General features: G+C 42.6%; 1 protein-coding gene across 3 annotated transcripts in view; it reads right to left on the bottom strand.

Moving 5' to 3' along the window:
• Nucleotides 1–15,977, bottom strand: part of PSD3 (pleckstrin and Sec7 domain containing 3) — a 264,762-nt gene that overhangs the window by 19,321 nt on the left and 229,464 nt on the right. For all 3 annotated transcript variants that reach the window (XM_054719991.1, XM_054719993.1, XM_054719992.1), the window contains 2 exons: nucleotides 11,909–12,066; nucleotides 8,459–8,603 (listed from right to left, as the gene is read on the bottom strand). In XM_054719991.1, the coding sequence (XP_054575966.1) occupies nucleotides 8,459–8,603; nucleotides 11,909–12,066 (303 nt within the window). The remainder of the gene's footprint in view (nucleotides 1–8,458; nucleotides 8,604–11,908; nucleotides 12,067–15,977) is intronic.

Genomic DNA, 15,977 nt, shown 5'->3' on the forward strand with positions numbered 1-15,977 from the left:
ATGGAAACGAGTTGAAGGAAGGTTGAAATTCAATCTGTAATGCTTAACTTCTACTTCACTGCCTTCATGTGCAAGAATTAAGGAAATAATTTCAAAATAAAAGCATTTTAAAACTGCATTTTTTAATCTGTCCATTTTGACCAGTGAAATAAAAATACTAGGTGTCTCTTATGGGCATAGGTAAGTAGACGATGCCAATGATTCCAATGCTCCAACCCGCGGTAAAGGAGGTACACAGACTGATGGAGGAAACGGAGGAGAAAGGCAGCGGCCGTGGAGGCGTGCTGCATTCTCAGACTCGGGACAATGAAATTTTAACAGACACGATGGAGAAAGACCAAGTAGCAGCCCTGCTGTTTTCCTCCCTTTTGTCTCTGCCCTGATGATTAAGTGCGGGAGCAAATATGCTGCTCTCAGAGACGATGCTAACAGAAGGGACTTCAGGGAAGGCACAGAAACACATCTGACCGAGTTAAAGGGAGGGCGCAGGGAAAGGAAGTGGCATGCACTCATGGAAACGGTTCGAAGTTAGGAGGGGATCACTTAAGGAGTGGCGTTAAATAACAGATGCAAGAGAAAGGACCATGGTTATATGTCAGTAGATGTAACTGGTAAGACCTATGATAACATATACAATGAAATGTTATCTAAAAGGCTAGTTTCAGATGACATCACCTAAGATTTAACTTTTTCTTACTTATATAGTACTTTGAGGAAAATTTCTTTTTTTGTTTTAAAATACTGAGCTCTAATTCATCTCTGTGAAGAAAGTATTTCTAACACATGAGGGGATGGGGCCAGGCAAGTGGATGTTCAAGAGCTTGAAGTGAATCAAGGGCTAATTCTGATGCACAACCCAGGGTTCTAGCCACCACTACAAGGCTCAGAAATTAGCTCTCTATCCTTCTAGACAAAACCTAAGACTTATTACCCCTCATGGAGAAGAGGATGAAAGAAAAGCTGTGAGAAATAAAAGGCAATGACGATACAGAAATGCATGTGTAAGAGGAAGAGGAACAGCGAGGACGAGAGAGAGAAGGCAGAAAGAGCCGGGGGAGGAGAAGAGTCACCCGTCCACAACACTCACTGAACACCTACTATGCGCAGGCATGGTGCTGGGTTCTGGAAAAGCCACGGTTCCTGCCATCCACCTCCCCTCTCCCCCAACTGTGGAACACAGAACCTTCGGAATTCTAAGGTGAAAGGACCTGCCATCGCCCCTTCTAACCTCTTCCTCTGAGAGGCACAGAGGTAAGGACAGTGGGCAGCCACCCCTTCACCCAACTCATAAACTCGCCTCGGAGCAACCTTCTTAAATCCGAAGGGCTGCTGCAAACAAGACTGGAATCCTTCCATTTCTTAATGTATCGATGCCGACCTCAGCTTTCAAAACTGCGTAAGCTCCCTGGGTCCCAATGTGCCCTCTCTCCCATGGTTCTCACACATGCGGGCTGTACAAAGGTCCTTTCTCCGAATCCCACTCAAGAACAGCGCTCCTCCAGATCTCACGCTCCTCCTCACCACAGCACTTCATGCCTATACCACATGCGCACTGCAAACTAGTCTCCGATTTATGTGTGAATCTTATTTCCTTCAGGGATTACAGCTCTTTAAAGGCAGAAAAGGTTACTTTTCTCAAATCCCTCTCTCAAATCCTCCAGTGTCTAGTACACTGCTGGGCAGGGACAGAATACGCAGCACCGTTTTTGGCTTACAGATACTACCTGCCTAACATGAACACATACCTCGTTAGCTGAGAGTCAAGACCCCTGCCTTAGCTACTTGGATAATGCCCATGTACCTAAGATGGTACCCAATGTGTAGGCCCTCAGTCAACAGTGGCTGAATAAATGGAGCATTTTTAAAACGGGAAGGTAAAGGCAGGAGGGCTCACACTGTTGCCTCGGCTGTTTTAAACAGGAAGATGATTCAGAGGTAATGACATTCCTAGGAGTCTGCTAGGCAGTTTACCAGCCAAATTGCTAAGCACTGCAGCCCCTCAAACCGCCGCTGTATGGAATTTAGAATAAAGAACATCGGCCTCTGAGTCATTTTGAAGGGGGCTATTGCGAAAGTAAACAGCAGAAAGATTTTGTTTCATCATTTCATGTTTAAAACAGTTTTAAAGACCTTAAACCAGGGGTGGGGAACCTTTTTTCTGCCAACGGCATTTATATATTTATAACATCACTCACGGGCCACACAAAATTATCAACATAAAAATTAGCCTGCTATATGTGGTCAAACATTTAATTAACTCGCCCCTAATGCCTTGGCAGGGCCAGACCAAATGATTCCCAGGGCCTTACACTGCCCTCAGGCCCGATGTTCCCCACCCCTGCAGTTGAACAGTGTTTAGTGAGCTTCAGCATAATTTCAATATGATTTAATTAATTGTTTTATTGAATATTTAATGTACATTAGATATAGACCTCTGAGAAATGAATATAAAATTTATTTTGGAGAAATGAAGTCATGACCTAAGGCCATGACAGAGTTTGGGCTGCATCTTGTTGGCAAAGTGAGCCAGTTAAGGGTAAGTGACATGATACGAAACTTATTTTAGCCAGAACTGAGGAGGATGGATTGGAGAGAAGCAAGATTAGAGTAAGAGAGAACTCAAGTGGTTACAGGAATAGCTGCCAGAGTTTTCCAGAGTGGGTGTGTGCATCCGAGGCAAGAAGATCCTGGGGGAGAATTTTAAAAATCAGCGTTGAGACATAATTCCGTGCCATCCAGTTTACTCATTTAAAGTGCATCAGTCACTGCTTTTAGCATCTTCGCAGGGTTGTGCAAATAGCACCTCAATTTAATTTTATGGCACTTTAAGTTTCCCTAAAAGAGATTCTTTTTGAATGGGATCTCAGTATGTCTTTTGCAACCAGCTTCTTTCACTTGGCATAATGTTTTCATGGTCCACCCATATTGTAGGGTAGATCCCATTTTATTCATCCATTTATCAGCGGATGGCCAGTCCCACCTTTGGCTGTTATGAATAATGCTGCCAGGAACATTTGTGTAAGAGTTTTGTGTGGGTGTATGTTTTTATTCTCTTGATCTCTAAGTGGGAGTGAAATTGCTGGGTCACATGTTAACTCTATGTTTAATCATTTGCTGAACCACCAAACTGTTTTCCAAAGTAGCTGCTTCATTTTACACCCCAACCAGCAATGCATGAGAGTTCTAATTTCTCCAGATCCACACCAACGCATTATTTTCCTTTTGTAAATAAAAAGATTTAAAACAGTCATAGCCACCCTAATAAGTGGTTTTGACTTCCACTCTACTTCCTTAATGACTAATGATGGTCAGCATTTTTTCATGCTGTATTGATAGTAGGACATGCAATACATTTTATATGAAGAATTGTATATATACTGTGGAATATCTGTCTCCTCAAATAGTACTGATAAGGTGAATGGTTTAAAAAGTCATAAGACCACTGATCTAGGTAAAAGATGACAAAAGTATAAATTAAGGGAAGTGGGTAGGATATGAAAGATTTGTGACTGAGAGTGTGGGATTGAATGGTGTGGGAAGAGGGTGCTCTGGCCAGTGAGGGACACGACTCCCAGAATGACTTCCTCTACTGAAATCCCACCCGTCTGCCTGTGAAAGGAGGATCTCAAGAGGCTGTGACCTCGCCAAAACCGGTTTGGCTCAGTGGATAGAGCGTCAGCCTGCGGACTGAAAGGTCCCAGGTTCGATTCTGGTCAAGGGCATGTACCTCGGTTGCGGGCACATCCCCAGTAGGGTGTGTGCAGGAGGCAGCTGATCCATGTTTCTCTCTCATCCATGTTTCTAACTTTCTATCCCTCTCCCTTCCTCTCTGTAAAAAATCAATAAAATATATTTTAAAAAAAAAGGAAGAAAAAAAAAAAAGAGGCTGTGACCTCTGCTGACCTTGGAGCTGGACCCAGGCAATCAGATGCTCCTCACCCCCTCCTCTGTCCCTGGAATGTGCTTTCCCCTTGCCTTCCACACACTAGAAACCGCCAGGACACAGCCTTGAGAGAGTAGGTGCTGCTGAGACCATCTGGATGGCACGCGCGATGGAGCCCAGTGAAGGCCTCTGTAGAAACTTTTAAGATTCTGGTGGGTGGGTGCAAAGACCTACTTATATCAACCCTGTGCACATTCAAGTCTGAAAAGGACTGCTCGGTCCTGAATAGGTCCTGGAGAGGGCCGACTGTGAAACCCTGCTTGGAGTGTTACACCAGCAGGAGAAACGAGACTTACACTTCCAAACGGGCCCTCCGCCCCCCACAGGAGAAGTGCTCTGGCAGCGCTGCCACGGAAAACAGTGGAAGAAGGTGACCCTCCCACACAGCACAGCTGTTCCCAAGAACCACCCTGCACTGACAATCACCAGCTTTAATAATGACGGCTAACATGCTTTGGATAGAAGACAAGAATAAATGAAAGAAAAGCTTGCAGATGACAGGGTGATGAACAATGTACCTGCAAAAGCACCAAACAACCTTTTAATTGAATGTTTAGTTTTTTCCTAAGACTGTTTACCTTTTTTCTAGCAGGGCACTCAGTGTTGTGTGTGTATTTTGTACATTGAAATCATTCCAGTGGTTCTGGCACTTAGGGGAGCCACAGCCAGGCTGGGGGCGTATGGAGAAAGGGAAGATGGCTGGGCTGAAGCAGTGGCTCTCTATGGCAGGGGCTGGATGTTGACCCCCCCACCCCCCGGACATGTGGCAATGTCTGAAGGTATTTTTGGATATCACAGCTCGGGGGAGATACTGGCACCAGTGGGTAGAGGCTGGGTTATTGTTAAACATCCCACAATTCATCCTACAACAAAGAACCCTCCAGGCCAAATTGTCAGCAGTGCTGAGGCTGAGAATGCCCGGGCTGCAGATGAGGGCCCGTCTGCGAGGCACTGAAGGACTAACTCATGGGCATCCAGACACATCCCGGGATTCACTGAAGGTGCAGGACGACTCCAGCAAAGGCCACTCAGTGGAGGGAGCCCCACACGCCCGCACCAGGCTGTGTGTGACCCGCCTCTTCTTCCCTCCTTCTAACCTGTCCTGTATCACCTGGGTGGCTTTACACATTTGTTTCTAAATTGCCCTTTTTGCTCTCAAAGGTAAAACATTTTTTTCATTTAGTAAATAAACACGATGACATGGGTAAAAAAATTGAAATAAAACAACAGAGCTAACGATAGAACCTTAAAACCATTCTAGAATGATCTCCGTGTTCTCCAGAGGGAAAAGTGAGGCCCACAAAGGTTTGGTGATTTATGTGTAGGGAAGGAAAGCATCTTCTTATTTTACAAAGTAATTAAATTCTTGAAAGGGCCTGGTTATCTTGTCTGACGTAACACAGGAGGATACTGCCTTTTGGTTATTGCTTTTTTATTTAAAATCTTGAATTCATCATTTTGGTCACAGTACACAGATTTATTTAAATTAGAGATTCTGCCTTGATAAAGGTGCTTGCCTGCCTGGTCTCACGGTAAAAGTAGACAAGTAGATGAACACATTCATTTTCATGTACAAGTACTAAGTGACTTGCTAATATATAGCCCGCACGTAAATAGGACAATAGCACATTTTTCAAAGTAGAAAGTAAATAGAAATGTAGATTCTGCAGTGAGGAAAGAACAAGGAAAAACTCGTACGTTGCTCTATGCTTATTAATGTTCCTCCTTAACTTCAGCTCCCCTTTTGCCCTGAATCTTTCATAGGAGTAATTGTGAGAAAGACCAATCTGTTGAAAAATAACCACTGGGAAATCCCTAATGAAATTAATAGAATAAAACTCAATTTCTGAAGGTATTTTTTTCCCTCTAGTGGTTCAATTGCCTTTCCTCTTCTTATCTTATGTAATGTGTTTTATTGTTTGTGTTAAGTACAATTATGTGAACATTATGCTAAATATCCAAAATAAAGTGGGGAACTGCATTTGCTTTAAGAGTCCAGACCTCATTTGGGTAGATGGAGAAATCTGCCAACATATTCTCTGGTCATCAATAAGAGGTAACGCCTTCCTTTTATCTTAAGAGTGTTTATTATCCTTGAAAATTAAATGCCATTCTGCCGTGTAAAGTGAGCTGGCTTCGTCCTTCCTATTCTTACCAGCTTTCTGGGCAGTCCATGTATGCATCACACTAGCAATGGCTTACATGGTGAGCAAGCATCCAATTCATGTTAGTAATAATTATGAATTTTACGAAAACAAAAGAACCTTTCCTGAAACCATGTCTCCCCTCTTCTTCCTGCCAGTCTGTTTTTTATAAACTTAGGGCGAGACTTATACACATTCCCTTCCTCCACTTCCTTACTGCCTTTCATTTCTTCTGCAAAGACCAACGTGGCTTCTCTTCCCATCACTCCATTCTGCTCTCACCAACGGACCCAACGACCCCCCACCACGTCACAGTAGACATTTCTCTCCTATTTTTACTTGGCTTCTCTTCCTTTTCTTGGCACAACATTCTCCCTGTGTTTTTTTGTTTTGTTTTGTTTTGTTTTGTTGTTTGTTTTCAAAGAACAAAAAAATTGCTGAGTGTCTGTCTGATCTGCTTCTGAGCACCAGGCACTGCAACGTTTGGAGTTAGAAAGAGGAAAGGACCCAGCAAGAAGCAACAGGAGGGAACCAGGAGACAACGAGGTCCCGAAGGCCAGGTCAGACTCCACCCTCCCCAGCTGCTCAAGCCCAGGTGGTGGCCCTGATTCCTGCACTTCACCGAGCCACAGGAAGATCCCTTCCGTACCCTGGGGAGCTCTCACATACTTCCCCTTCCATCCATCTCTTCCACAACTAACTCAGTTACGTTCCCTCTGCATCACTGAAAGTGCCTTTAAAAGTAGCCTTTCTGCCCTGGCTGGGTGTCCAGTTGATTAGAGTGTCATTCCAAATCCCCAAGGTTGTGCGTGGATCCCGGTCAGAGCACATGCAAGAATCAACCAATGAATGCATACATAAATGGAACCCCAAATGAGTCAGTCTGTCTCTGTCTCTCTCTCTCTCTCTCTCCAAAATAAATATTTTTTAAAAGCGTAAAATTGACTTTCTGCTTCTAGAAATTTCCTTCCCTAATAAATCTTTCCTACTGTAACAAGAATGATTTTTAAAGCACACATTTAATCCCATTACTTTGCTGCTTTCACACTGCTATCCCGAGGATGCTGGGGAACTAGTGAAGCATCCGAATCCCTCACATGACCCATAAGACCTTTCATCACCTGGCCTAGCTTCCCTCTAGGAACGTTTCCAGCCTTTTCTCAACACTGTGCTCAAACCACACGTGATGACTTAGGTGTGGTTCCCGCACCCCAGGGCTTTCTCCTCTGGGCCTTTCAGTCCTCTGCCGGATCAGTCTCTCTTCCCCCACACACCTAACAGCTGCTCATCCTTCAAGCTTCATAACAGACATCACAGGTCCTCCTTCACCGCCGAGGCCAGGAGAGTTGTCCCTTTCTTGTACCCCACAGCACTCCGGACTTAGCCTTGCTGAACCTCCCATCCAGCTGGGTTGCAATGACTTGCTCCTTTGTATTTGCCAATCCGATCTCAGCATCTGGGCTTCATTTGCCTTTCTATTTCCAGAGACTAAAATAGTCTCTGAAGTACAACAGACACATAATACATTTTTATCTAATAAGTGTATCATTGATAGTTATGATATCAAATGTGTAGAGGAGCCTGTTAATATCAAGACCTGGCTGATTAGAGCCAGAGGGATCCATTTCTATTGGTGCACCAATAAGAAACTCACAGTAGACATCTAAGTCCCTTCCCAAATCCCCGACTAGGCAATGACAACAGGGTGCTGCCGCAGGTTTGAAGCTAGAAAACCTGGAGTGCATGCAATGTCCTTGGCGCAGAGTGTTAAGTAGGAGAGGGACACGACATGCTGTGGTCTTTAGAGACAGCAGACTGACACAGGAGAGAAGGCACGTGAGGACGTCTGGAAGGAGGTCGAGCACTTTGTCCCGAGGAGCCAGGCAAACCCACGTGGTACACTTAGCTCTGCCTGAGGGGAGGGGAGGCTCTGCCCCCTCAACTGTGAGCAGTATCCCCGGGAATATTTTTATATACTTAGCATCAAATACAGCTTGGGATATGGGAAAACCCCAATTCAAAAAAACCGAGAGAATGTATAAAAGGCTTGTTTCCAAGCCAGGATGTCTAACATTAGCTAGTTCGTTAAAAAAAAAAAAAAAAAAAAATGAGCTGTTAGTACAAACAAACCAAAAAACCCAGGCCTGTCTGACTGACTGAGCAGTGAATTAATATAAGTTTTAGAAACTAATTCAAAGTATGTGACCTACTAACCTTGACTCAGTTGTGTCAGCTTCCTATCTGAAGTGTAAAACCCAGTATACTGTATTTTGACCCATTCCAGGGCAAGGTCTCACCCCTGTCCCCCAAATGTGGAGCAATATTCACATACAAATGTTTCCAAGGTCAAAGCACTGTCAGAGTGACTTGCCTGAGACAGCTTTGTTGTAGTGGCAGGCAGAAGTGGGCGGCTGAACTTCTTCTGAGACCCAATGGCTGCGGGAAACGGTGGTGCGGAAAACACAGCTGCGACGCAGTTAATTTTGTTTATCCAGCCTTGCATTTCCTCCGGGCTCCTAGGAGAAACAGACGTGCTGACGTCAGGGCATTTCTATATCTAAGGGCATCACACCTTGCCCATTTCTCATCGCTGATTTAAAATGGCACATAAAAGCATTTCTTCTTCTTGGTACAACTAAGCCCTGACAAAACTTCATTGGAGCTGAACATTTTCAACAGCAATCACCATGGTAACAAAGGGCCCTGGGACCTAAGACCATCGTAGTGTTAGGCTGTGATTACCCCTTAGGGATACAGAGGGGAAAAAGCAAAATCACTTGATAATAAATATTTGATAACCTGCTTTCTGTTTGACACTTAGGCTGGGTAAAAAAGTTAATTAAAACTAACTCATCTCTTACAATCACCTATTTGACTTTAAAATCCAACTGAGGCCGTGGTCGGCAAACTGCGGCTCACGAGCCACATGCGGCTCTTTGGCCCCTTGAGTGTGGCTCTTCCACAAAATAACACAGCCTGGGCGAGTCTATTTTGAAGAAGTGGCGTTAGAAGAAGTTTAAGTTTAAAAAATTTGGCTCTCAAAAGAAATTTCAATTGTTGTACTATTGATATTTGGCTCTGTTGACTAATGAGTTTGCCGACCACTGAACTGAGGGATACACTGATAAGAGGGGATATGAAGGGCTCCACCCATGTTGGAGGCAGTTCTGACAGTTTTTTAAAAAGGTATCTACAGCCCTAGGCTGTTTGATTAGTGGTTAGACTGTTGGCCAGTGGACTGAAGGGTCTTGGGTTTGATTCCGGTCAAGGGCACATATCTTGGTTGTAGGCTCGATCCCTGGCTCCAGTTGGGTGTGTTGAAGAGGCAACCAATCAATGGGTCTCTCTCACATAGATGTTTCTCTCTCTCCCTCCCTTCCACTCTCTCTAAAAATAAATGGAAATAATATTCTTGGGTAAGGATTAACAACAACAAAAGGTATCTACAAGTCATCATGTAACCCAGCAATTCGACTCCCAGCTACAACCCAAGAGAAATAGACACACAGACACACAAAAAGGTTTATCTGTGAACATTCACAGTAGCAAACCTTACAAGAGCCATAAGAAAAAAACCAAAAAAACAAAAAAACAACCCAAATGTCCATCAATTAGTAAATAACTAAACAAAATGTGGTCTATATCCATATAGTAGACCACTACTCAGCAATAAAGGAATGAAGTGCTGACTCATGCCACATCACGGACTAACCCCAAACCTTTACGCCAAGTGAAAGAAGCCAGACATGAAAGACCGCATGCTGTATGATTCCACTTATAGGAAACGTCCAGAGAAGGCGATACTAGAGAGACAGGAAGGAGACTAGTGGTGTCTGGGGGTGGGGGTGGGGGTAAAATGGGGAGTGACTGTAAACTGAGCACCGGGCTTCTCTTTGGGGTGATGGAGGGGCTCCAAAACAGAACTGTGGTGAGGGCTGCACAAGTCTGTAAATTTGCTAAAAATCACTGAATTGTACAAATTAATTGTGAAATTAAATGGGTTGTATAACACATATATATGATGTTAAAAAAAACCTACATGAGAGGATATAGACATCATCTGAGGTTATCATTTGTTAACTTAACATGTCACCTATTTGCAGACTCTAGAACTGAGGGCAGTTAATAAATATCCGGGAACTCATAAATGATTGTGAAGCAGGATAGATTACCCACCATGTATATAATCAATAAACAGAAGGTGCCCAAAATGTCAGCCACGCTAAAATCATTTCCCGTACCGATGACTCGGAGAGAAAACCCACTAACCTGGGACCACACGAGTATCAAATCCTCATTGCACTGTGCCCTCTAATCTGATTTTGCCGGCTCTTTATTTCAATTGACTAATTCTGGCATCAGTTCCATCTGAAGGAATTGGGATCTCCTAGTTATTCTATCTGGTATTTTAGATTGAAAATAATGTTGGGGAATAGAATAACTTGAAGGGCTTTTATTACTAATAGCTGTAGTTGTACATGTGGCTATGGTTCCCTTTGTGGTGTTAAACTTCTTCCTCCCACACTACAAAAGTCCTGTGTCACTTGGATTTCCCTGCAACTTCCTCCTCACTGGATGTCAGCGACTTTATACCCTTGCAGGTTTGACAACCACAAATCATTTGAGCACCTGTTCTTGTTCCGATTTCTTTTTTGGATCTTACATTGTTTTGATCAACAAGTATGCAGACACTCATGCTCACTATCTTTTTCTTAAAAGGTATTTTTTTTATTTCAGAGAGGGAGGGAGGGAGAGAGGAAGAGAAGGAGAGGGAGAGAGGGAGAGAGAGAGAGAGAGAGAGAGAGAGAGAGAGAGAGAGAGAGAGAGAGAGAGAACATCAATGATGAGAGAGAATCACTGATCTGCTCCTCCTGCACCCTATTGGGGGTGGAGCCTGACACCCAGGCATGTGCTCTGACCCGGAATCAAACCGTTACCTCCTGGTTCAAAGGTCAATGCTCAACCACTGAGCTACACCAGCAGGGCTCATGCTCACTATCTTGATGCCAGATGTGGTCCCTCGGCCGTGCTGTGCTGAGTGATTGTGCAGTCACGTTCAGGCTGACAATTAACACTGCCTGCCATGAACACACGCCATGCGAGCTCCTGTTACCATCACTCTGAAAATCCAGTTTCTCACCCCACACCCAGAATTCTCCATGTGGGACGCTCCACTTCTAACCCTAAGGCTGGCATGGATCCCTCATTAAACTGGCAATCCATCCTACTTATTTGCCCACAGTATGATTTCATCTTCTCCTCCTAGTTTAATCACAGAATTGAGCTCAGGAGGAGAGAAAGGAGAGGATGAATGAAAATCTACACTTACCATTGAACAGCTTCTATGTGCCAGACACTGTGTGAGGTACTTTGTACGCTTGATCTCATCCAATTCTCACAAGAACTCTACGAGATATACATTGTCATCTGCACTAGTGACAAGCTGAGGTTCCAAGAGGTTAAATTACATGGGAGGACAAAGAGCTAGGAAATGGTGATTGGCAGCCAGGCTTGCTTTACTCATTGTGTGACAGGCCTTGCATACTAAAACCCTTGTGTTTTATTCATGAGGATACGGAAGTTCTAGAGATGGCAAGTGGCCGACTAAATGTCACAGGGCTACTTTGTAGCAAACAAAACGCTTGAGCCCAGGGTTTCTATTTCTTATTCTAGTTTTCTTAGGCGGCTATCTCTCTAATGTAAACCATGGCTTTGTCTCCAACTCAAAAAATCTCCCCTGCGGATCCTGATTCTCTTCTCGGTATGAAGTGATGGGTGTGCAAACTAAGAAACAAGAAGAAACCAAACCAACAAAACTTACTGGGTTTGAAAGAGCAAGACCCTCCAGTCGGCAGTCTTCAGTTTAAACACATTGGGCTTCTTCTCGTAGTCCGTGGCCTTGGACGCCAGAGCGTGGTGCACGCTCACTGCGTTTTTCAAGTCCTCTTCAGACAGAGACTTTTCCGGCTTATACTCATCCTGCAGGCGGATACAAAAGAAACAAAGAGAAGGTCATGCTCAGGTTCCACCTCTTTATAAAACGTGGAAACACAAGAAAAAGACCCGAAATATTCATGATGGTGTGTGTAAAAAGTAAAATGAATGGGGAGTAAAGACAACTCTTTGCTACTTCATACATGTCATAAAACATCCTGTTTGAAAAGTATGCTCAGGATGAGAAAATACACTTTACCTAAGGGGCACTTTGTAAAAGCTGATGTGTCATACTTAAGGTAAGTAGCTAAAGAAGGCCAAAGATAAAGTATCACAGACGTTTTGGTGATTTGGAGTGAAGCTAGTTACACAGTTAGGATGATGTGGTTTCAGGAATAAATGAACAAAAGCTTTCAGATAATCATCAACAGAATTAAACGGATGGTGAAAACCAGGCCATTGTTTTCCTTGCTCTAAAGACACTATGTGGGGGTGGGGTGTGGGGGAGAGGAGGTCAATGGGGAAAAAAAGGGGGGCATCTGTAATATTACAACAATAAAAATAGATTAAAAAATAAAGTTAAAAAGGGAGAGATGTGGGAAAAAATAATAAAGACACTACGTTTTCCTGCTACTTTCTTTTGAGGCTAATATTATCAAAAGAAAAGTGAACAGTAAAATGAAATGATTTCTCCAGCTGTTCTCTGGAAGACAAGAGGAAAATCACTTTAATAATCTGGAGAAAGCTTAGCGCTATTATCATAAATTTGAAAAATGGGTAAAATGACATAAAAAGGAAGATGTCATGTATAGATGCAGTTTTATCTTTGGGCATGATCTATAAATTAATAGAATTTATAAAGGTTTTTTGCATGGCTTCCCTCCAAACATAAATTTGAAAACCCAACCAACAGAATAATAAAAATTTAAAACAAATTTGATTCTATTATTACTATTATTATTATATCTAATAGTTGTTCTGGATGGTAGTGGTTGTAATTTTTATTCTATACTAGAGGCCAGATCACGAAATTCGTGCAGGGGTGTGTGTGTGTGGGGGTCCCTCAGCCTGGCCTCCACCCTCTTGCAATCCAGAACCTCTCAGACATCCTTCTCACAATCCGGGGCCTCTCACTTCTAACTGGCTGCCTGCTCCCTCCTAACTGCTTGCCTGCTCGCTCCTTACTGCTTGGCTCCCAGCTCCTTAGTGCTGCCATGGAGGTGGGAGAGACTCCCGTCACCGCCGCTGCACTCACCAGCGGTGAACCTGGCTTCTGGCTGAGCAGTGCTCCAGCTGTGGGAGTGCACTAACCACCAGGAAGCAGCTCCTGTGTTGAGCGTCTGCCCCCTGGTGGTCAGTGCACGTCATAGCAACCGGTCGTTCTGGTCTTTCGGTGGTTCTGCCATAATGGTCACTGGGCTTTTATATATATAGATAGTTTTCCTGGGCCCATTAGAATTAGAAAAGGCCTCAAAACTAATGTAAATATAGTAAACATTACAAACTGTTACAGGAGATGTTTTCTAGTGTTTAAAGTCCTCTTTTCCCCTTTCCCATATTTTATCAGATATGATGCTAAACTTGCACTTCTGTAAAGAGCACACACACGTGCATGTACACACGAAGACACACACACACACACACACACACACACACACACACACACGTGTGCGCAGTTCACTTTCTAATTAGTAGTAAAAGCCTAAAGGAAGACATCAACTATTACCACAGAATAGTTATATAAATTTTCTGAAAAATTACAATTAGACTTTCCCATACCTTCTCCCCTTCTCCCCATCCCCTTCACAAATCAAGCAATAATTCAAATGTACTATTACCATCGTTTCAGATTGAGTCAGCAATAAACAGCAGCTGTTTATCCTTAATGACAAGCATGTCAAACTCAAAGGCTAACACAGGCCAAATAAACAAGGTTTAAGTTTATGTGGGCCAGAAAAAACACAAAAGCTTCAATTTTTATAGAAGCGTCAGTTATTTCGATAGAGACATGCTGAATACAAAGGGCTGAAATAAATGAGTAATGGCTAACATAAAATAATAGAACATTTAAAAAATTAATATTTTTTCTTGAACATTAACTTACCCGACACTGAATAATTGCACAAATTTTAATAAGCATAACGCAAATAAACCTATTTTTCTTGTTCTCCGAAAGTGAAATATTTCCTGTTGCGCACGCCAAACAAGTCAGTACAAGACTAATGAGGTGGCAATTGGCTGCTGAAATATTCGCTGCTAGTATTAGTGGAGAGAAATGGTGCGCCTGCGCGTAAGGGGAATGAATGCAACACGATTATAGTAATCAGTCATTAGTGAACGTTGTAGTTCGTTATTAATAATTATATATAACAGGATATTGTAAAAATTAAGTTACAAAATTTTTATTAAAACATTTCATACTGTTAATTGGCTGGGCCGCAAAAATATTCGTTGTGGGCCGCATGCGGCTGCGGGCCGCAAGTTTGACATGCTTGCTTAATGATCATTGTCAGTGACAGTGCTAGAGACAAAGGTAGGGATCATACAAAACACACAGTACGTTTTCTCCTCTGTTCTCCTTTGGGATCACATCCAAATATAAAGCTTCTGCATAGCAAAAGAAACCACCAACAAAATGAAAAGGAAGCTCACTGTATGGGAGAACATATTTGTCAATGATATATCTGATAAGGGATTAATTTCCAAAATATATAAGGAACTCATACAACTTAACAAAAGGAAGACAAATCCATTAAAAAATGGGCAAAGGATCTAAATACACACTTCTCCAAAGTGGATATACCGAAGGCCAAGAAACATGAAAAAATGCTCAAAGTCAGTAATCATCAGAGAGATGCAAATTAAAACAACAATGAAACAACAATGAAATATTACCTCACACCTGTCAGAATGGCTACCATCAACAAATCACCAAATGACAAGTGCTGGCGAGGATGTGGAGAAAAGGGAACCCTAGTTCACTGCTGGTGAGAATGCAGACTGGTGCAGCCACTGTGGAAAATAGTATGGAGTTTTCTAAAAAATTAAAAATGGAACTGCCATTTGACCCAGTGATCCTACTTCTGGGAACATATCCTAAGAATCCTGAAATACCAATCAGAAAGAATATATGTACCCCTATGTTCATAGCAGTGCTATTTACAATAGCTAAGATCTGGAAACAGCCTGAGAGCCCATCAGTAGATGAGTGGATAAAAAAGCTGTGGTACATTTACAACATGGAATACTATGCAGCTATAAAAAAGAAGGATCTCTTCCCCTTTGAGACAGCATGGAGGGACCTGGAGAGTACTATGCTAAGCAAAATAAGCCAGTCAGAGAAAGACAAGTATCACATGAAATCACTCATATGTGGAATCTAGTGAACAAAATAAAATTATGAACAAAATATATCCAGAGACATAGAAGCATGGAACAGACTGAAGAATCTCAGAAAGAAAAGGTGGGGGTGGGTGAGTAGGTGGGAGAGATTAACCAAATAACTTATATGCGTATATACGTAATCCATGGACACAGACATTAGTTGTGGTGAAGGCCTGGGGGTGGGGTGGTGCAGGGTGGAAGGGGAGCTCAATGGCGGGGGGTGGGGGGTGGGGGCAGAATGGGGACATCTATAATACTTTCAACAATAAAGATAAATTAAAAAAATAGAAAAAATACACAGTGAATTCCAATAGCAATATAAAGACTGCTTAAATTTGTAACTTCAAGATGGCAACAACAAAGTCTATTAGGCCTCAGAGATATAGAACTGCTGTTAAAAGTTTTCTAGAGAGGTATGATGAATAAAGGAGAATAAAAAGAAATCTTTAAATATAATATATTTACATGTACCTGTTCTTCTATAATTACCTTTAATGCATAAAACTATAGTCTACTTATGTTTTGGGGTCTTATCTTTTCTAAATGAGATGTTTATTAGGGACTTAGCATTC

The sequence above is a fragment of the Eptesicus fuscus genome, chromosome 8, assembly GCF_027574615.1.
Source record: "Eptesicus fuscus isolate TK198812 chromosome 8, DD_ASM_mEF_20220401, whole genome shotgun sequence".
NCBI classification, from domain to species: domain Eukaryota; kingdom Metazoa; phylum Chordata; class Mammalia; order Chiroptera; family Vespertilionidae; genus Eptesicus; species Eptesicus fuscus.